At 43.2% G+C, this 21,837-nt stretch overlaps 1 protein-coding gene across 2 annotated transcripts in view; it reads right to left on the reverse strand.

Annotated features, from left to right (window-relative positions):
• tmem132e (transmembrane protein 132E) overlaps positions 1-21,837 on the reverse strand; it is a 346,164-nt gene that overhangs the window by 76,499 nt on the left and 247,828 nt on the right. The window contains exons 1-2 of one of the 2 annotated variants that reach the window (XM_031808129.1): positions 2,897-3,510; positions 1,306-2,245 (exon numbers count right to left, since the gene is read on the reverse strand). In XM_031808129.1, coding sequence (XP_031663989.1) covers positions 1,306-2,245; positions 2,897-2,975 — 1,019 coding nt within the window. In that variant the 5' untranslated portion in view covers positions 2,976-3,510. Of the gene's footprint in view, positions 1-1,305; positions 2,246-2,896; positions 3,511-21,837 lie in introns of those variants that run through there. The other variant, XM_020464756.2, reaches the window with a different exon arrangement.

A 21,837-nucleotide genomic window follows, 5' to 3' on the forward strand; every position in this document is an offset into this window, starting at 1 on the left:
GCATTTTGCTGTCATGCCTCAGCTTTCGCTTAATATCGGGCCCCTCCCCCTCTATTTTTTCTCATCTTCAGGGGAGTGGAAAAAAAAAGCTCATTTTCCCGAGGCTTTAATGGATTTAAATAATCATTTTCTTTCGTCGGAGAACTCTAACCCTCCCATTATGTTGACGGAGAGGATGAACAGTGAGAAACACAGGGGCGAGGGAGAGGAGACATGCCTCGTATCCCCTAAGCTCTAATTCAACAAGAAGTGGGTCAGCTCATGAGGAATTTAATTTGAACAGATGTCAATTACTACCCATTATGCCTGCTCTTTCGAGGGGCTGCTGAACGCTCTTCCGTCTCATGTTCTTGGAGCCGAGTCTTACATGAGAGATTCAAAAAGATTTGACATGATATAGTCCTTTAACTTCTTCACTGTGTCGGTTGAATCTATAGCGCTAGGGAATGAAGTAGCTAGGCCTCTGTTACAGGGGAAATTGAGTCCTCCAGTTATCAACATCTAGGCGTGTGTTCAATAGAGAGATGGTATACAAACCAGAAGTGTATTTTTTCCTCTACAGAATGTTGAAAAACAGAAACTTCAAAATGGCTTGACGTTCATGATTCTAGAGAACATCTCCCAATTGTCTTTTAATTGTGTAAGCTCCAGCACTTATGTAAGGAAACGTTTCTGTTCAAAACATATAGGCACCACTTCAAAGGACTGAGATGACTCAAGTTGACTTATTTAAATATTTTTTCTCACATTACTCCCTACCTTGGTAATTGCCACAAGACACTTTTACAGACTCAGTAAAAGTAATCTAATGAGAGGGAAGAAATCAGTGATTATAAATTCTAACTAGTCTTAAGAAAATAATCTAATGCATATAATTGGTAAGAGTGAACTCCCTGGACAAGGGTTAGAGTTAACCCTGTAGGAGGGTTAGGGTTAACCCTGGATAAAGGGTTAACCCTGGATAAAATGTTAGGGTTAACCTTGGAGAAGGGTTAGTGTTAACCTTGGAGAAGGGTTAGGGTTAACCTTGGAGAAGGGTTAACCCTGGATAAAGCGTTAGGGTTAACCCTGGAGAAGGCGATAAACAACTATGTCAGTAATGCTTGGACAGTGCTTATGTAAGGCAGTAAGTAACACATTGACCATATTTCCGTATGAAAGCACACACTGCGATTCCTTGCCTCCTTAGCTGTATTGGAGGAGAAGGTCCAAGGTCCCTACCCTCTGACCTAGGGGAGATTATGCGAAGAATCCAGGAAAGATGAATTGAGAATTGAGAAGAAAATCATTGAAATACCCACTTACTTGAGGGTGAACTGCTCCACGGTGGAGTTGGGCACCAGGTAGAGGAAGATGTTGAGGGTCTCGCCTGGCTTCAGCGGCTTCTCTGGCAACCTCAGGAACATGTTCTTATCCAGCTGCTTGTCCACCACCAACTGCTCCTGGCTGGACTGGTACAGGCTGATGCTACCGATGCGGAGGAGGGGGTGCTGAGAGGGCGGCTCACCCTGTGATCCTCCTCTGCGGCCCGAGCTCTCGCCGCACTCCCCTCCGCTGTCCGGGTCGTGGAGGGTGTAGTAGAGCTCCGTCTGTAGGGTCTCCACACTCAGCTCCAGGCCCAAGCTGTCGCTGGAGCCTTTCCTCCGGCCCAGGGGGGCCACATTGGTATTGAACCAGGTGGGGGGCAACTCCAGCTGGGCCAAGCACTGGGCCAGGTTCCCCCATAGGCGGCACGACGTCTTGATCTCGCGTACATCACGGAAGGCATGGAGCCTCACGCAGGGCAGCTTGTCCTGGACCTTGAAGTCATCCCAGTCGCGACCTGCTATGTAGAAGAGCACCTGGACCACAGGGTTGCTGGAAAACACCCTTGACTGGACAATAAATGCCCGGACCTTCCAGTTGACTGTCAGCCGCCCGGGGATGTCCAGGGGGCTGGAGGGCTGAAGGAGGTCCTTGGGCAGGCTCTGGTCCTGGGCGAACGGGCCAAAGGTGATGTTGACGGCGGGAAGCTCCTTGGTCTGAAAGACCACAAAGCTCTCGGAACGCTGGAGAGGATGTCCGTTGGTGGGGATACCGCTGCTCTGGCCCGAGGACCTGGTCTCTCGCAGGAAGAAGGCCAGCTGGGCGTTGGAGAGCTTAAAGTTGGAGGGAAGGTAGACATCAGGAGGGGTGGGGGTGGACGTGACTGCCGAAGAGCTGAGGAGAGCATCTGAGCTGGTCGGGGATACCTTCCCTGCAAATGCTGATCAGAGAGAAAGAGAAAGAGAGAGGACAAGGTTATAATCTTTACAATGCAACATGTAATTTCTTTCTTTGCAATGTTCACCTGCTCTTTACATTTAACTGCCACACACACACAGACATACATACAGACAGACAGACAGACAGATTTTACCATCTCACCCATTCAGAGAAGGATGAAATGTGAACAGTCAATGAACACTAATCATCTGATAAAGGGGCAGTATGTGTCAAGTGGCTTGCAGGCCGGTTGGGTCATTGTACGGTTGTACCTGTTAATAAGCTGCCCGGCCACTGATCTATATCATACATGCTGTTCACAAGATACAGCTCAACACAACACGCTCAATCGATTGTTCCTCGAGTTCAATAACACACCAGCAGTCAGTCTTAACATTGACTGAGAAGCTAACGATTGGACAAAATGCAGAGTTTTTTTAAACAACAAGACATTTGACGAGGACAAAATGTAAAAGCTAAATAGGGTTAAATAGGGAGATAATTTAGGACAAAATAAAGTGGGAACAAACAAAAACGTGCTATATAATCACAAACTCAGAGAACAACTTAAAACATATACCCTCAAGCTATAACATACAATCTGCTCAGGCATAGGACACAGTCATAAAGAAACACTATTGATGTGACATACTTATCAGAAGTACCAAGAATAGGGCATAAAAGTGCCAAAGCCTTTCCAGACAGACCAAATAAGAGATTAAAAGTCCCATGTTCCAAATGGCCTGGCATTGAAAGTATATTTCCTTGAATAGCCTTTGAAAAGCGAATATCCAATCATCAGTAGAGAGTTTGCAGTCACACAATTAACCGATCCTCAAGCATCAGTAAAAAAAATATCTCCACAGATATTCACTGTACTGGAACAGATTTCTCAGTGGCTCAATTGCTTGCACTGCAGCACATGCCTGTGGGGGACCTACAGAGGTTCTTGAACCTCTGTTTCTATTCCCTTTGGTGCAGTCGTGGTCCACAGCAAAGACACACAGAAGCTCTTTGAATCCAGTCCACATGCAGCTTCACTCTGGCATCAGTCCCTTACAGACCAAACCCCTCCTCGCTAGCTGGGTCTAATGCTGTAGACAAAGCCTTGACACCGCCCCGTCTCGCCACACCTAGCCTCAGTCTATAATCACCATTTTAGCTCCCAGCCAGAGCTAAGGCACACAAGCCTCAAAGGACTCTTGAACCACACACTCAAGGAAAAAAAATCTCCAGCTCGATTCATCCTCTCCCACAGGACGTGTTCAGGCAGGCTCTTCTGTTTGTGTGTGAGTCAGTGAGTGAGCGAGTGTCTGTATGTGTTGGAGGGGAGGGGTGAGGTGGGAATGGGGGAGGAATGTATTACTTGAATGCCTTCAGGCAAAGAGAGTGAGCGGGAGAGAGGGGGGGATTAGCTAAAGATCATTGACGAATTAGCTCTCCCTCTACTCCTCACTCTCCTCCTCTCTTCTTCTGCCACGGCCCCGAGAAAGAGAATGAGGGTACATGGGGGAGGGGGAGGGTTAGGGGATTTCGACTACTTTTCCCCCTAAATCACAAGTTGCTTGAATTCCTACAATAAAAGACAAGGGAATTCTTGGATGTGTGTGTGGGCCAGGCCTACACTCGGCATCACGCTCAACAGGAGGCTGAAAAAAAGATGAAGGGGCCTGTTGTTCATTCCACCACGAACCGTTTCACTTATTTCCACATCAAGAAGATAAACGGAATAATTCTCATCTCGCAATGAGGTAGATGTTCTTGAGCACTGTTTTTATCAGTTATTTTCAGTCATGTATCAGATTTCCCAAAGGACTACAGATGAGATTTTGCATATCTGCTTGAGGAACCAGTACATTTCTCCGAGTTGTCTGAGCCTCCTTCAAAAATAATTTCATGTAATTTATAGCTGATTTAGCATTATCGGGAAAAAAGGGGTCCATTTGTCGCGATATGGATTTTTGTCCATATCGCCCAGCTCTAGTCAAACAAATGGTGCACTCCCACAGTGTGGTCGACTCTGACCGTCTGAGGGCCAGGCAATGAAGTACCTCTTTAGGGGACTGACATGATACTCTCATCTCTGCAGAGCAGAGCAACGCTATTCCATTACGAGACCACATTAGCTGCTTGAGTATCTCTTCATCCCTTTCTAAACACGCGTAATGCACACAACCGATTGCTCTTGTATAGTTCCCCGTTCCTCCCTCCCTCCAACTGTGTACTCCAGCCCGAGGCACACTACAGTCTGATTGAGGGGGCATGATTTATGGCCCACGATGCACTGGGGTACTTCCCCTCTTCACCTGGGGTGCTCTTCCTTTTCGTTGCTGCTGTATCAAAGTGCGGTGGGGATGGGGGAGCAGATGGGGCTTACAAATGGAAATCTGATAGTTTCCCCCTCCCCTATTACCATTTGGCTTCCTATTAGACCTAAGGGCCAAATTTAGTGGCTTCTCTTCCTGTTGCATGCTCTGTTAACATGATACACATCTGTTGGGTGGGGGAAATGAATGTGTAGCACTAGCTAGCATCACCTCAGGGCTCTTTCCATCTATCAGAACATTTGCCCTGATGAGGATTAATGAAACATTTTGCCTACTATTGGTTGTTAAGGTTGGGGCCATTTCATTCAGCTTAGTGTGTACTTTTATGTTGCAAACCATTTCTCCCTCAAGATTAAATTTCCCCCCATGTAAGATAAAAAGATAATATTACATAATATAATGCAGAAATGACCTTCTCTTATCCTCCAACTTGTTAGGATGCATCAAGACAATTTATAATTTCAGAGGGTTTATTTATTGACAAAAAGTGATGAAATGTAGACATCAGTGAAACTAATCATTTGCAGAGGGCTAGAATGACATAAAGCTGGATCCGTTTGATCTTGCTACTTCATGCTAATCACTTCCTCAATGGCCACAACTCAGACAGTCTGCTGCATTAGCTAGATAGGAGTTAGCATAACAAACAATGGTTGCAAATAAGTTGATTTGCATAAAAAAATGGGCATTTGCTTTGAGGCTTTTGGTGTCTCATGTCTGGGTATTAGTTCACAGACACAGCACGGCACAGTATCCTGAAAACGAAACCCACAGCAAATATGTAATTAATGTTGTAATGTCTGTTATATCAGTACAAACACAGCAACATCATTTCCTGGCAAACCTGCCTACTTTGTAGCACCCCTCATCTCCCATCAAAGCTCCATTGCCTCCAATGGTATTTGTTTACACATTGGAGGGTGAATGCTGCAGGGAAAGTTATATGTTAGAGTAGGGTGCTGGCATTTTTGTTTTGCCTCCTTTTCTCTGGTGGGGGTTCAATTTGCCACTTGCGCCTTTGAAATGTGCAAATCACAGTTTCTGTGAAATAGGCCGACACTGAAGAGGAAACATGCTATATAAACATACTCTAGCTTAATAATGAGTGATGTGAGAAAAACGTACATCTACAAGGGAGTTATAGTACATTATTCTCTGTTTAAGTAACAGCGCTGGTTTGCTGATGCCATGAAAAGGCTACTGTGGCTAGTGTTGAGCGATTAATGCTTTTTTTTGTTTAAGTTTGATTATTAAAAAATAATAACCGTTTTCAATTTTGGTTTTGAAACATTTTTTACATGAAATGTGAAATAAAGAAGTTACAGTAATTTTTTTTATGGAATTTTTTTATTTATATTTTTTTAACATTCAATTGCCAAAACATTGAAAATATTCCATTGTCTCTGTCAGGTCCACATGGGGTAGAAATCAATAGACAAATAGGAAATTACTATGAAATAATACAATATTTCAGTTGTGTATACTACAAAATGGTAAGAAGCACGGTTTGGCGGGTCATGTGTTGGAGGACGCATGACCTGACATTTGCCTCTACCGAGCCCGTTGGGGAGTTGCAGTGATGAGACAAGATTGTAATTGGAACGCAATTGGAAATCATGAAAGTTGGGAGGAAAAGGGGGTAAAACATTTTTTTTCAAATTGTGTCCCAAATAGTTATTGACTTGATTTCTCTGTTTTCTTTCATGAATGATTTTATTTCTCTTTAGTTGAAACGGCACATTGGAATTCAGGTAATTGAACCGACGTCGGTCAATCAGTTTTGTTTAATAACACCCTCACCCAAAAAGTTGGATATTCGCTCAGCACTATAACAGTTGTAGATATAAAGCACCCTGTCAAAGTCATTGAAAATATAGACACTGGCTGTTATGAGCTGAGTGGCGCAGGTTAAAATATGCAGAGAAATTAATGGGGGAGCAAGGTAGGTTAAATGAATAAATGCCTCTTCAATGACAGGGGAGGGAAAGGTTGCTCGAACGTTTAAAGTGAACGGCAGCGTCTTCACCAATATACTAATGTCTCTGTCATCGGAGCATTCCCATCGATCCTAAATGTCTTACGCATTTTTACATTGTGCAGAATATCGATCTTATAAAGTATTGAGGTTGAAAAACAAAGGGATACATATTTCATAGACCTCAGTCAATCACTACAGAGAAACATTTCACAATGTAAAATAAAAACGGCTGATGTCAAACTGAGCAAAGCAAATATGTCACGTTCTGACCTTAGTTCTGTTGTTATGTCTTTGTTTAGTATGGTCAGGGTGTGAGTTGGGTGGGTTGTCTATGTTCCATTTTCTATGATTTGGGATTTCTGTGTTTGGCCTGGTATGGTTCTCAATCAGAGGCAGCTGTCAATCGTTGTCCCTGATTGAGAACCATACTTAGGTAGCTTGGTTTCACTTTTGATTTGTGGGTGATTGTTTCCTGTGTCAGTTCCACACGAGACTGTTTAATTTGTTTTGGTTATTCACGTTGTTATTTTGTAGTTTAGTGATCATGTAAATAAAGTATTGTTATGGACACTTACCACGCTGCACATTGGTCCGACATCTCTTACTCCTCGTCAGAGGAAGAGGACGAGCGTTACAAAATATTAGTAGTCTGTGCTTGCTGCTCAATATTCTAATGTTCTAAAGATATTTTCCAAATCACATTTCTCAGAGACAATGATATAGCCACTTGTGTAGCTGTTGAATATTCATGAGTCGTATGAAAAGTTACAAATGTTCCTCCATATTGCTAAGCAATAGGTATCTACAGTGCTGTGAAAAAGTATTTGCCACCTTCCTGATTTCTTATGTTTTTGCACATTAGTCACACTTAAATGTTTCAGATCATCAAACAAAATGTAATATTACACAAAGATAACCCAAGTAAACACAAAATGCAGTTTTTAAGTGATACTTTTATTTATTAAGGGAAAAAAGCTATCCGAACCGTCATGGCCCTATGTGACAAAGTAATCGCCTCCCCTTGTTAAATCATGAATTTACTGTGGTTAATCACATTTTTTGGAAAGCTGAGTTCAATTTCACTAGCCACACCCAGGCCTGATTACTGCCAGAACTGTTGAATCAAGAAATCCCTTAAAAAGAACCTGTCTGAAAAAAGTGAAGTAGGCCAAAAGATCTCAAAAAGCAAGACATCATGCCGCGATTCAAAGAAATTCAGGAACAGATGAGAAACAAAGTAATTGACATCTATCAGTCTGGAAAGGGTTACAAAGCCATTTCTAAAGCTTTGGGACTCCAGCGAACCACAGTGAGAGCCAGTATCCACAAATGGAGAACATTTGGAACAGTGGTGAATCTTCCCAGGATTGGCCGGCCTACCAAAATTACCTCAAGAGCGCAGCGACAACTCATCACAAAAGAACCCACAACAATATCTAAAGAACTGCAGACCTCAGTTAAGGTCAGTGTTCATGACTCAACCATAAGAAAGAGACTGTGCAAAAATGGCACCCATGGCAGAGTTCCAAGGCGAAAACATCTGCTGACCAAAAAGAACATAAAGGCTCATCACACTTTTGGCAAAAAACATCTTGATGATCCCCAAGACTTTTGGGAAAATATTCTGTGGACTGACTTTTTGGAAGGTGTACATCTGCCGTAAAAGTAACACAGGATTTCAGAAAAGGAACATTATACCAATAGTCAAATATGGTGGTGGTAGTGTAATGGGCTGCTTTGCTGCTTCAGGACCTGGACGACTTGCTGTGATTGATGGAACCATGAATTCTGGTCTCTACCAAAACATCCTGAAGGAGAATGTCTGGCCATCAGTTCGTGACCTCAAGCTGAAGCGCACTTGGGTTCTGCAGCAGGACAATGATCCAAAACAGACCAGCAAGTCCACCTCTGAATGGCTTAAAGTCCGGACTTGAATCCTATTGAGATGATGTGGCGTGACCTTAAAAAGGCGGTTCATGCTCAAAAACCCTCCAGTGTGGCTGAATTAAAACAATTCTGCAAAGAAGAGTGGGCCAAAATTCCTCCACAGCGATGTGAAAGAATCATTGCCAGTTATCGCAAACGCTTGATTGCAGTTGTTGCTGCTGAGGATGGCACAACCAGTTATTAGGTTTAGGGGGCAATTACTTTTTCACATAGGGCCATGAAGGTTCAGATAGCTTTTTTCCCTTAGTAAATAAAATCATCACTTAAAAACTGCATTTTGTGTTTACTTGGGTTATCTTTGTGAAACATTTACATTTGACAAATGTGCAAAAATATATATCAGGAAGGGGGAAAATACTTTGTCACAGCAATGTATATAAAGGAATCCTTAAACAATTTGCATTAACATTTCGATTTATGTTGACAGCAACACAAAGTGTAGACAAAGTTCCTGTTATGGTAGAATTCCAAAGTCCAAATTTGCACTTCAAACATGGGTGGAGGTACATGCATTCTTTCCCCCCATCCCTGGGGATTGTCTATTTTCATCAATGCCAGAAATTGATGTTTTCACTTTATTATGTCTGATAGACAAAACACAACACAGTCATTTTACAAGACTTAAAAGTAAGATGTTAAATTGTACTATGAGATGTTCATGTTTTAAGAATCAAAATATGTTTGTAGCTAGCTAGCTACCTACCAGCTAAACAAAGCTTGTTGTTGCCTTGTCATTGCTTGTGTTATTCAAAATTACATACTGTTTTTATCTGGGATGTGGAACACCTGATTCAAACACATTTTAAACTGATTTAGTGCATTTCAGAGTTGTGTGTGTTGACAATCCCATCACACACAAAGGGTATCGGGGCAAGTAAGCAGATTTCATCTTGAGCTGCCTCTAAAATGATGAGGTACAGATTAATGTATCCCTAATCTCCATCATTAATAGAAAAAAAATGCAACATAATACCATTAGAATGAGATGGATATTTGAAACCCCATCGCTGACACCGATTGCTATACACATTCAGCAATTGGGCACGTTCAGGTCAGACTATTACACATTTACAGTCTCAAAAATACAGAATAGAACCAGAACAGAGCTGGTTAAGTACAGAAACTGGGAAAATAGTGAAGCTTTCATGGAGGCAGATGACATGCCATATCGCGGACAGTAACAGTGAAATGCCCATTTGGTTTCTGTATGCTCCAAGAGAAACAGAGCTGGTTGCTCATGGACCTATGCATATTAAATACCTATGTGCACAATAAGTGTCATTGTAAGAATGGGGAACAGAATACAGGTAGAAAAGAGGGTAACTTTATGTTTTTGGACCTCCACATCCGGCTTCTTTACCTGCGGGATCGTCTGAGACCAGCCACCCGGACAGCTGATGAAACTGAGGGGTATTTCTGTCCATAAAACTCATTCTGATTGGTTCTGGCTCCCCAGTGGGTGGGCCTGGCTCTCCAGTGGGTGGGTCTTGCTCCCAAGTGGGTGGATCTATGCCCTCCAAAGTCCACCCATGGCTGTGCCTCTGCCCAGTCATGTGAAATCCAGATATTTATTTATTTATATTTTTGTTCAGTATGTGTATATATATATATATATATATATATATATTAAAGATTTAATTTAAATTTGATAAACAATACAAAACATAAACATACAAATGATTACATCACACATGCCTAGACCTACTAGCACACACCCATCTCCAGCGCCCGCATCACTTTACGCCACATGGCCTGGAAATCGCCCCATTTTGTTTCTCTCCATAGCCCACACTTTCAATATTTAAATAATAAATAATGTGATTTTTTCCCATTGTGTTAACGATGGCGGATTGATTGATTTCCAAGTTTTAAGTATACGTTTTTTAAAGATGAATGATGAGAAGAGAATCGTCCAACCCATCGGGTATATACTTTCATTGTTGTTAGAAAATATCTGCCAATTACAATTCCATGACTCTTATACTTGTGTTACTATAGGCTATAAAAGTGGAGGGAAATCCTGGTGCATTTCGACCATCAGGCTAAGCTCCAGTGTTAGGCTCAACATTTTGCTCTTTGTGTTTCCACCTTTGAGGCCTGGCCCAAAAAAGTAAATTATGTTATATGATGTTTCTTTGGGCCTTATTCAGTTAGCCTAAAATCGATCAGTCAAAATTTCAGGAGCGAGACAAAACTATTACTTTGCAGTAAGAATGAACATTTTGAATATCTCAATCAAAAAAATCATGTTGATAGGGCCTGAACTATAATACTATATTGTAATATATCACTGATGTGATCTTCCTGTCTGGGTTGGCCCACCCCCCTTGGGTTGTGCCGTGGCGGAGATCTTTGTGGTCTATACTTGGCCTTGTCTCAGGATGGTAAGTTGGTGGTTGAAGATATCCCTCTAGTGGTGTGTGGGCTGTGTTTGGCAAAGTGGGTGGGGTTATATCCTTCTTGTTTTGGCCCTGTCCAGGGGTGTCATCGGATGGGGCCACAGTGTCTCCTGACCCCTCCTGTCTCAGCCTCCAGTATTTATGCTGCAGTAGTTTGTGTCGGGGGGCTAGGGTCAGTTTGTTATATCTGGAGTACTTCTCCTGTCCTATCCGGTGTCCTGTGTGAATTTAAGTATGCACTCTCTAATTCTCTCTCTCGGAGGACCTGAGCCCTAGAACCATGCCTCAGGACTACCTGACATGATGACCCCTTGCTGTCCCCAGTTCACCTGGCCGTGCTGCTGCTCCAGTTTCAACTGTTCTGCCTGTAATTATTATTATTTGACCATGCTGGTCATTTATGAACATTTGAACATCTTGGCCATGTTCTGTTATAATCTCCACTCGGCACAGCCAGAAGAGAACTGGCCACCCCACATAGCCTGGTTCCTCTCTAGGTTTCTTCCTAGGTTTTGGCCTTTCTAGGGAGTTTTTCCTAGCCACCGTGCTTCTACATCTGCATTGCTTGCTGTTTGGGGTTTTAGGCTGGGTTTCTGTACAGCACTTTGAGATATCAGCTGATGTACGAAGGGCTATATAAATACATGTGATTTGATTTGATTTAATTAGCACAAAAAGTATTGTGATCTAAAACAACCAACCTTCTGACCCTCTCTCTCACTCACACACACACACACACACACACACACACACACACACACACACACACACACACACACACACACACACACACACACACACACACACACACACACACACACACACACACACACACACTGGCCACACAAATTTAGGATTGATTTCACATTGAAGACTGCTTAATGAGCAAGGAAAGAGAAAGCAATATGGATAGAGCTAGTCCACTGGGAACTCTAATGAGCCCATTGACTGAAAGGGTTTCTGCGGAGGTTGATAATTGATTACACCAGAAATGCATTGCTTTCACCTTCATACAGAGAAGCTGTCTGCTATCACCCTCACACGAGATTATAACAAATCTAGCTCTATGATTCAGGATTAACCTGTTGTGACTAGGGGGCAGTATTTTCATTTTTGGAAAAAAAACGTTCCCGTAGTAAACGGGATATTTTGTCAGGACAAGATGCTAGAATATGCATATAATTGACAGCTTAGGATAGAAAACACTCTAATGTTTCCAAAACTGTAAAAATATATTGTCTGTGAGGATAACAGAACTGAAAAATCCAATCCGGAAGTGCCCCATGTTTTGAAAGCGCTGCGTTCCAATGAGTCCCTATTGAGCAGTGAATGGGCTATCAACCAGATTACTATTTCTCTTTATTCCCGAAGGTGTCTACAGCATTGTGACGTAGTTTTACGCATTTATGTTACTCCAATCGGTCCTACTGAAAAACGAATTGTCCCGATGGATATATTATCGAATAGATATTTGGAAAACACCTTGAGGATTGATTATAAACAACGTTTGCCATGTTTCTGTCAATATTATGGAGCTAATTTGGAATATTTTTCGCAATTTCCGGGCGATTTCCAAACGTGAACAACAAACGGAGCTATTTCGCCTACGAAAATAATATTTTTGGAAAAAAGTAACATTTGCTATCTAACTGGGAGTCTCGTGAGTGAAAACAGCTCATCAAAGGTAAACAATTTAATTTGATTGCTTTTCTGATTTCCGTGACCAAGTTACCTGCTGCTAGCTGGACAAAATGCTATGCTAGGCTATCGATAAACTTTGGCTGTAAAGCATATTTTGAAAATCTGAGATGACAGGGTGATTAACAAAAGGCTAAGCTGTGTCTCAATATATTTCATTTGTGATTTTCATGAATAGGAATATTTTCTAGGGATATTTATGTCCGTTGCGTTATGATAATTAGTGTCAGGCGATGATTACGCTCCCGCATACGGGATGGGGAGTCACTAGAGGTTTTAAGCTGTTTTGCAAAAGAGTTTCAGCCTTCAGGCAGATTGACATTTGTCATGAATCTTGCCCTGGAAGGCAATAAATGCCAACCTGCATAAAACAGTGAGACAACCTGTATGTTTGACAATGTAAATGGGGTTACACTCTCCTACAGCTGTTGATAGTAAGTTTAAATTTTAGTTTCAAGTTTTATTGGCACGTGCTCAGAATTGTGAAATGCATATCTTGCAAGCTCTTTCCCAACAATGCAGTAATGAATATCAGTAGTACTATAAAGTAAAGTAGAACAAAAACACACGAGAAATAGAAACAAGAAGAACACAAGTAAGTAAGTAAGTTCTAGGGTCATTGCCAATACCATATTTACAATGTGCAGACTCCATGAGGAACAATCAAATCATTGTATTCAAATATTGGTTATGTTAGATACTAAAATCAGATCCAACAACAATATCAAGGGGTAAGAAATCCAGGGCTTAAAACATGATGATTCATGTTTTCTTGTAAATCCACAATTTGGATCCCTCCACAGCCTCATAGTGTCACACCTGCTCCTGCTTCCCTTCTCTGGAGCTTGAATATATAGTACCACGCATAACACCAGTCTCAACGTCAGCAGTGAAGAGGCGACTCTGGGATGCTGGCCTTCTAGGCCGAGTTGCAAAAAAAAGCCATATCTCAGACTGGCCAATAAAAAGAAAAGATTATGATGGGCAAAAGAACACAGACATTGGAGAGAGGAACTCTGCCTAGAAGGCCAGTATCCGGGAGTCGCCTCGTCACTGTTGAGACTGGTGTTTTGCGGGTACTATTTAATGAAGCTGCCAGCTGAGGACTTGCGAGGCTTCTGTTTCTCAAACTAGACACTCTAATGTACTTATCCTCTTGTTTAGTTGTGCACTGGGGCCTCCAACCCCTCTTTCTAATTCTGGTAAGAGACAGTTTGCAGGGTTCTGTGAAGGGAGTAGTACACAGCATTGTGCGAGATCTTCAGTTGCTTGGCAATTTCTTGCATGGAATAGCCTTCATTTCTCAGAATAAGAATAGACTGACAAGCTTCAGTAGAAAGTTATTTGTTTCTAGCCATTTTGAGCCTGTAATCGAACCCACAAATGCTAACGCTCCAAATACTCAACTAGTCTAAAGAAGGCCAGTTTTATTGCACTTTTAATCAGCACAACAGTTTTCAGCTGTGCTAACATAATTTCAAAAGAGTTTTCTAATGATCAATTAGCCTTTTAAAATGATCAACTTGGATTAGCTAACACAATGTGCCATTGGAACACAGGAGTGATGGTTGCAGATAAAGGTTTTGAGCTACAATAGTCATTTACAACATTAACAATGTTTACACTGTGTTTCTGATCAATTTGATGTTTTAATGGCCTTTTTTTTCTTTTCTTTCAAAAACAAGGCCATTTCTAAGTGACCCCAAACTTTTGAACGGTTGTGTATATTGAGTATATTTGAAAGACATATAGTGGTACTAAGATATAACTTACACACGTTTGTAACAATAACTTCCTATGCAAAAATAAACTCATTCGCAGTTTGCAAAAAAAAAACATTATTTCATTAGCTTTGCAATTGCTGGGAGCTATTCAGGAAAACCCTGTATATTGTAAAGAAACCCTTCACAATGTCATGCCCTGTCCCCAGATCGAGTGGGGGATTTTTAGCCGATGGATTTTGAGCCTCTGTGCTCTTGGGTGGGAGAAAAATATATCTTTGTTTCAAACTCCTTCGCTCTCACACACACACAGCTTTTAGTTGGCTTGTTCCCATGGTGATGGACTCCAAACCTCCCTGCCAGATCACCATAACAACCAGGGGTACCAAGAACATTTGTCCTTGCCTTGGCTTGAGAACAAGACCCCCAATTCCGGAATACCTATCCACTCTCCGTTTCCATGGCCACATGTTAGGAGGAATTTGATTTGCCTGGGTCAACATATGGGGCTCCACTTAAACCCATCCACTGAATGGGCCTAGTCTTGGTTAGAGAAAGAAAAACGTTTTTGAATGAGCAAGGAAAGCTTTGACTTCTTTTTCAGCTAAATCCCACGCACAGCACTTTTTTCAGAGAATGTACGTATATATAACTTATGTACTATGAAGAATGGAAATGCTGTGCTCATGGTTCAGATGGTTTTAGTGCAGTCTGACAATGCCATTTCATGCTCTCTTTATTAGCTTTAGGGCAAGAACAACATTTGCAGTGGTCCTATGCTTTTGAAAAAATTGCAGGATCTCACAATCTGTGGCAGTGCAAATGTACTGTAAATGTGTGCAAATCTGCTGAGTCCGCTAGTAGGCCTAACCATTGTGCAATGATGACACCGTCGCTGAGATCTAAAGTCAACTGCCAGTCATCGAGTCATAGGCTAGCTTCTTGTTCTATCAGCAAGTGCTATTATGGGCCGTGAGTTCACTCTCTGGATCGGGAAAACCATGGACAGAACTCACTCTGACTGAAAAAGAAGTTAGAGGCTACTAAATACTAAAATAGTATTTACCTGTCAGAACAATAAACAATTGATCAACCTAAAATCAAGCACATAAACTGGGCGCATAAATGTTTTTTTTTTTAAGAGAGCGCTAACTATTATTAACAAGTTGCAATATGTGCCACGGACGCAAGTGGTTGTCCAAAACCATTCGGAGAAATGGCAATGATTTTCAAAGTCTTGGGCATGTGTCTGTGAAGCCCGGCTGTTGTGTAGTTGCCATTTGGGTTATCAGACATCTGTTCATCTAGCAGATAAAAGACAGTCTACAGAGGATCGTGTCTGTGTAGTTAACCAAAGCCCACGCGGAGAGCAAGGAGGCTTCCTTGGACCCTTCTCTGGTACATAATTGGAGATCTGATCGGACAATTTGCCAACCCTTTAGAACTTCACTGAATAAACTGTGTATCTGGCAAGAGACCTGAAGGGTGATTTGGTATGAAATGAAGGACATGATGCTATATCCTTGATAAATAAGTTATAACCACTGGTAAACACTGTAAGCAGGGCTTTGATGAGGTGGCTTTAGAGGTTAAGGTTGTTTGTTCTGACACAGAGTGTAGGTAGTAGAGGATTGGGCAGTAATGGAGGTCACCTCAACAGGAGTTCAGTTAATTAGCCTAGATATCCTATGATGGTTAAGGATCGGGCACTGAGGTTTGTGCCAGAGGGGTACTTTGGTTTGAGCAAAGGGAGTAACAGTATGGTTCATGAACTGTATTGAGGTCTACTGTGTATTGAATGTATCTACACTACACTACACTGAACCAGCACACATACTGTACGCTCGGTGACAATTACAGATATGGAGACATCAAGAGACATATTTTTGACTCAATTCATAAGCACGTGCTGATAATTTTTTTTTCTGCTTAAAAGCAGTGATGTCAGTGGAATATCATTGATTATAACGGCCCCTAACAAGGCTAACTGCTGATCCCAGTTGACCTGACACAGACAGTGATTGACCTATGCCCTAATGTGATCTCTAACATTGAGAGCGTTAGACCCAGGACTATTGTAATCCTTGGAAACATCCTTTTTGTAAATGGATTACCACCTGTCGTCAGTGGGTGGGAGATGGTGGACGGTGAAAGTCAAGGGGAAAATACAGCTCACTCACTTTGGGAAAGGAAGCCTATTCATCCAGATTCCTTGTGACTATTCAAAGACCCTACGACAAGCTCGAATATATGTCTTTCCCATTAGTCCAAGATTTGAGGGTAAGACAAATGGAAACATATGAAAACCTTCAAAGACGGTTAGTGGAGAACCGTACCTAACACCAATGACTTACTACCTCCTGAAATGTAGAGCTGATTTACATAAGATTGTTGAGTTCACTCCTCTGCAGGTTGGTAAACCTTGTTTCTTCTGGAACATGTTGTCCTACTACACATGATGTCATTCATCTTACTACATCTTAGGTTACCTACTATTTGAAGCAAAAGACATAATGAAATTTAAACAATTACCAAATTCCCTGTTGTGCTGCATTAGAATTCTCTGACTGTATGTGGTGAAATTCATTGGACTGAAAGGGACTGAAATTGTGCCCTTCCAGACGAATGCTGCTAAGTGGTAATATTAACAAGGCAACAGCAGCATTTTCATTATTTGTTTCCATTTGGGTCAAACCTTTCTGGAAGCAGACATTATCTAGGAAACCTTTGTACAATGGTAGAGGGAATTAATTTGATGAAAAGAGAATGTCACATGATTCAACAAAAAGGCAGTGCTGTAAACTGTAGAAGATCTGGTGGTTGGTACAATACGTGCCAATATGTGATCCGATTCAGGAAACTAGGCATATGTCGCAAGTCATGACTTCACAGGAGAGCTGTTTGAACGTAAAATAAAACGTTTTTATCAAAATGCATTTTTTGGCAGAAATGCCTTCTCGAACATGTGAACTTTCATGAACTTTCATCAAACGTGTATGCCATATGTAAATACTAATACAATTGTTAAATTATGAGCCTGATTGGTTTAGCCACAGAAAAAAGGAGCAACCTTTCTGCTAGCCATGATTGGCTGAGATAATGAGTGGGCTGGACATGCCGAGAGATGAGTTTTGATTGGTCTACCATATAGCACGCGTCTGTTTATTTGAGCTGGTCAGTACGTTTAGGTAATAGTGTCGAATGCGGCTTTTTAAATAAAAGTATTCTGTAGTAATACTGCATAAATCTAATGTCAAGTTAAAGTATACTGTTAGTTAGCTGGCTCACGAGCTAACGTTATGTGTATGCTCTCCACCTTCTGGAGGACCGAGTTTTGAAATCAGTGGAATTCGAGTATGTTAGCTAAGGAGATGGAAAAAACACCAGTATGGATAACATCGACAAACTAAGGTAACAATGCATGGCATCAGACAGGTAAGTTATTCAGATATTACAAGTTTCTAATTTTGACAGAAATTGGTTTAATTTCAAGTGTTATCAACCCTTAAAGAGATGGGTGGGCCTAAGGCTTAAGAGGGTGTGAACAATGCTGAATGGGTGTAGACAAAGAAGGGCTCTCCAATAGTTGTAGCAAAACATTGAAAGACGGTTCTCTCAAACGTGAGTTTACAAGTTGAACAACTTTCAAAGCAGAATTACTTTCCCATTGTTTCCTCAAATGCCGTGTATGATATACCATTTTGTAGCTCTGAGTCTCAACTTGTATCCAATGTAAAAAACAGAAATTCAAATGTTGCTACATAAGACCGAATCCAGGTGGTGAGTCACATATATTAACCTAGCTCCTGTACTTTCAAGTTTACCTTTCCCCGCTTCAAATGAGGTGGATAAAAGCTAAATATTCAAAGTCAGTGGTTGGGGGAAGATTTCTTTCTTTAGAGAGACCGGCAGATAAAAGGAAGCAAAAAGTGAGATTAAATATTCATGAAATGCTTGCAAGAGGAGCATATGTTTTATTGATTGAGAGCAAAGAACAATAGAGTCCAAGGTTTCAACTTAAGAGCACTCTAAGTAAATATAACTTTTATGTAGAGCCCATCGCGATATGGAGGGATACCAAAGCCCTCTTTCCCGAGCCATTTGCCTGCTACGCTACAAAGGTTTGGGTTAACACTTTGTACTGAGGGCTAATGAAGCGCAATGGGGCCCTCCGCTTAAAGGAGCGTCTAGGTTAGCGTTCACTTACAATAGGCCATCAAGGGAGATATTAAAGCCATAGGTTTGAAAAATGGATAGGAGGGGAATTTGCCACTGCAGCGCTGTTTGTCTTTTCATCAAATGGTTGAGACCAGGGAATAGAGGATTCTAAGGATCTGACTAACATGAATTCTTTGCAAAGTGGATGTCATATGCTGGACTGAGCTTTGTTCTCTAAATGGCCACAGTAGGGAAGAGGGTTGCGCCCTTGTTTTCGGTCCATTACATGTGGATAAGCCTTCCTGAGCGCCTACACAGGAGACCATAGCGATGCTAATAGCTACTGTTGAGGAAAGAATGGTTTGAGATTTCATAGTCAAAAACAAACAATGCACATTCTGTTCTCGCAGATGCTGAGGATCTCGATCACCATCAAATGTTTTGGAGAGTGTAAATTAACCAATAAAACGAGTGTCCAATCACAATGTCTGCTCCATATTTGGTCTTTTATTTTCTTGTATGAGCTTTCTATCCTCACTGTATATTTGACAGTTTAGTGTGACTTTTATTTTGAGAGCAGGTGTTTTTTGCCTTTTTGGTTTACGCGCCAAGGGCAAATGAGAAATGGGCGCGAGAGAGGAAAAGGAAAACTTTTTGTTAAACTTTCATGAACCATTGTCACGACTTCCACCGAAGTCGGCTCCTCTCCTTGTTCGGGCGGCGTTCGACGGTCGACGTCACCGGCTTTCTAGTCATCGCCGCTCCATTTTTCATTTATCCATTTGTTTTGTCTTGTTCCCTGCACACCTGGTTTTCATTCTCTAATGACACTGCATGTATTTATTCCTCTGTTCCCCCTCATGTCTTTGTGTAGAATTGTTTGTGTTACGTGTCAATTTTGACACGCTAGACTGGTGTTCGTATTATTCTGTGTTTTGTCACGAGGTATGTTTATTTGTTTGAACATAATTATTGTCACTATTTGCGCCTTATGCACTTGTGCCAATTGGCTGGAGGTTTTGACACAGTGCCGTCCGTTGTGTGCGCCTGTTGTGTGCGCCTGTTCACAACTCTCTGCTCTCCTGCACCTAACTCCGCTACCATTACGCACACCCATGACAGAATTCTACACCACCCATGGAGTCAGCAGGTACCCCGGTCAGAAAAGTCGGGGAGCGCGTTCGGGAACACTCGGCAATGCTGCAACATCTTGGTGTTACGATGGATTGTGCTGTCCAGACCATGGACCACTGGGAGAGACAGGAAGTTTCTCCAGCGCCTCGACCAGCGCAACTGGGGTTACCTCTACCCGTCCCTCCTGGATCCAGTCCCAGTGGGATGCGTCTCTCCCTTCCCAGGGAGTATGATGGGACGGCAGCACTGTGCCAGGGGTTCCTATTACAGCTGGACCTATACCTGGCCACCGTTCACCCAGCTCCCTCGGGAAGGAAGAGGGTGTCCGCCCTCATCTCATGCCTCTAGGGGAGAGCTCTGGAGTAGGCACACGCCGTCTGGGGTGAAGGAGACGCGGCGTTGGACCACTTCCACCATATACCCGGGCCATCTTCGACCATCTGCCCGAAGGTAGAGCGGCGGGGGAACGGCTCTTCCACTTGAGGCAGGGGACGAGGAGCGCCCAGGAGTTCTCACTGGAATTCCGGACCTTGGCCGCCGGAGCAGGATGGAACAGGCAGGGCACTCCGGCGTCACCCTAGGTGAGTCTGCACCACTCTCATCCAGAGTCCTCTGTTGTCCAACTGTTTGTACCTGTTTGTTTTCCTGATTTTTCCCGCATTCCCAGCATAAGGCGCTCGTCGATTCAGGCGCGACTGGGAATTTTAACGACAGAGCACTCGCCCTTAGTTTAGGGATCCCCTTTATTCCTGTGGTTAGAACTTTCCCGGTACACGCTCTGGATAGTCGACCATTAGGGGTCCGGGCTAATCAGGGAAGCCATCATCTCCCTGGCCATGGTGATGCAGGGGGGTCACGAGGAGAGAATCAGTCTCTTCCTCATTGAGTCTCCTCCATTTCCCGTGGTACTAAGCCTTCCCTGATTAGCCCGTCATGGCCCCACCATTTCATGGCAACAGAGGGCTCTCACGGGGTGGTTGCAAGAGTGTTCGGGGAGGTGTGTAGGGGTTTCCATTGGTGTATCCGGGAGGGAGATGAGTGGAAGACGGTGTTTAGTACCACCTCAGGGCATTATGAGTACCTCGTCATGCCATACGGGTAGATGAATGCTCCATCAGTCTTCCAATCCTTCGTAGACAAGATTTTCAGGGACCTGCACGGGCAGGGTGTAGTGGTGTATATCGATGACATTCTGATATACTCCGCTACACTCGCCGAACATGTGTCCTTGGTGTGCAGGGTACTTGGACGACTGTTGGAGCATGACCTGTACGTCAAGGCTGAGAAATGCCTGTTCTTTCAGCAGGCCATCTCCTTATTAAGGTTTCGCATTTCCACATCAGGGGTGGAAATGGAGAGTGACCGCATTTCAACCGTGCGTAATTGGCCGACTCCCACCACGGTAAAGGAGGTGCAGCGATTTTTAGGGTTTGCCAACTACTACCGGAGATTTATCCGGGGTTTTGGCCAGGTGGCTGCTCCCATTATCTCACTGCTGAAGGGGGGTACTGTACGTCTGCAGTGGTCGGCTGAGGCGGACAGGGCTTTTGGGCAACTAAGAGCTCTGTTTACCTCGGCTCCCGTGCTGGCCCATCCGGATCCCTCTTTGGCGTTCATAGTGCAGGTGGACGCGTCCGAGGCTGGGATAGGAGCCGTGCTCTCTCAGCACTCGGGCACACCACCGAAGCTCCGCCCCTGTGCTTTCTTCTCGAAGAAGCTCAGGCGGCGGAGCAGAACTATGATGTGGGGGACCGGGAGCTGTTGGCTGTGGTTAAAGCTTTGAAGGCATGGAGACATTGGCTTGAGGGGGCTAAACACCCTTTCCACATCTGGACTGACCACTGCAACCTGGAGTACATCTGGGCAGCAAGGAGACTGAACCCTCGTCAGGCAAGGTGGGCCATGTTCTTTACCCATTTTCTTTTCTTTTACCCTCCTGCGGTGGACGATTGGTTCAGGTGAGCGGAGGAGACATGAGAAGCCGCCCATGGTCACCTCCAGCAGGCCGCACTGCGCCAAAAGACCAGCACAGACAGTCAACGCAGTGAGGCCCCGGTGTTCGACCCGAAACCTGCCAGAAGCTGGGCCCGCGGTTTGTGGGGCCATTTAAAGTCCTGAGGAGAGTGAACGAGGTATGTTACAGGTTACAGCTTAACCCCTCATTCCATGTGTCTCTCCTCAGGCCGGTGGTGGTTGGTCCGCTCCAGGAATCTGAGGTGCGGGAGGTTCCC

The sequence above is a fragment of the Oncorhynchus kisutch genome, linkage group LG28 (assembly GCF_002021735.2).
Source record: "Oncorhynchus kisutch isolate 150728-3 linkage group LG28, Okis_V2, whole genome shotgun sequence".
In the NCBI taxonomy this organism is placed as follows: domain Eukaryota; kingdom Metazoa; phylum Chordata; class Actinopteri; order Salmoniformes; family Salmonidae; genus Oncorhynchus; species Oncorhynchus kisutch.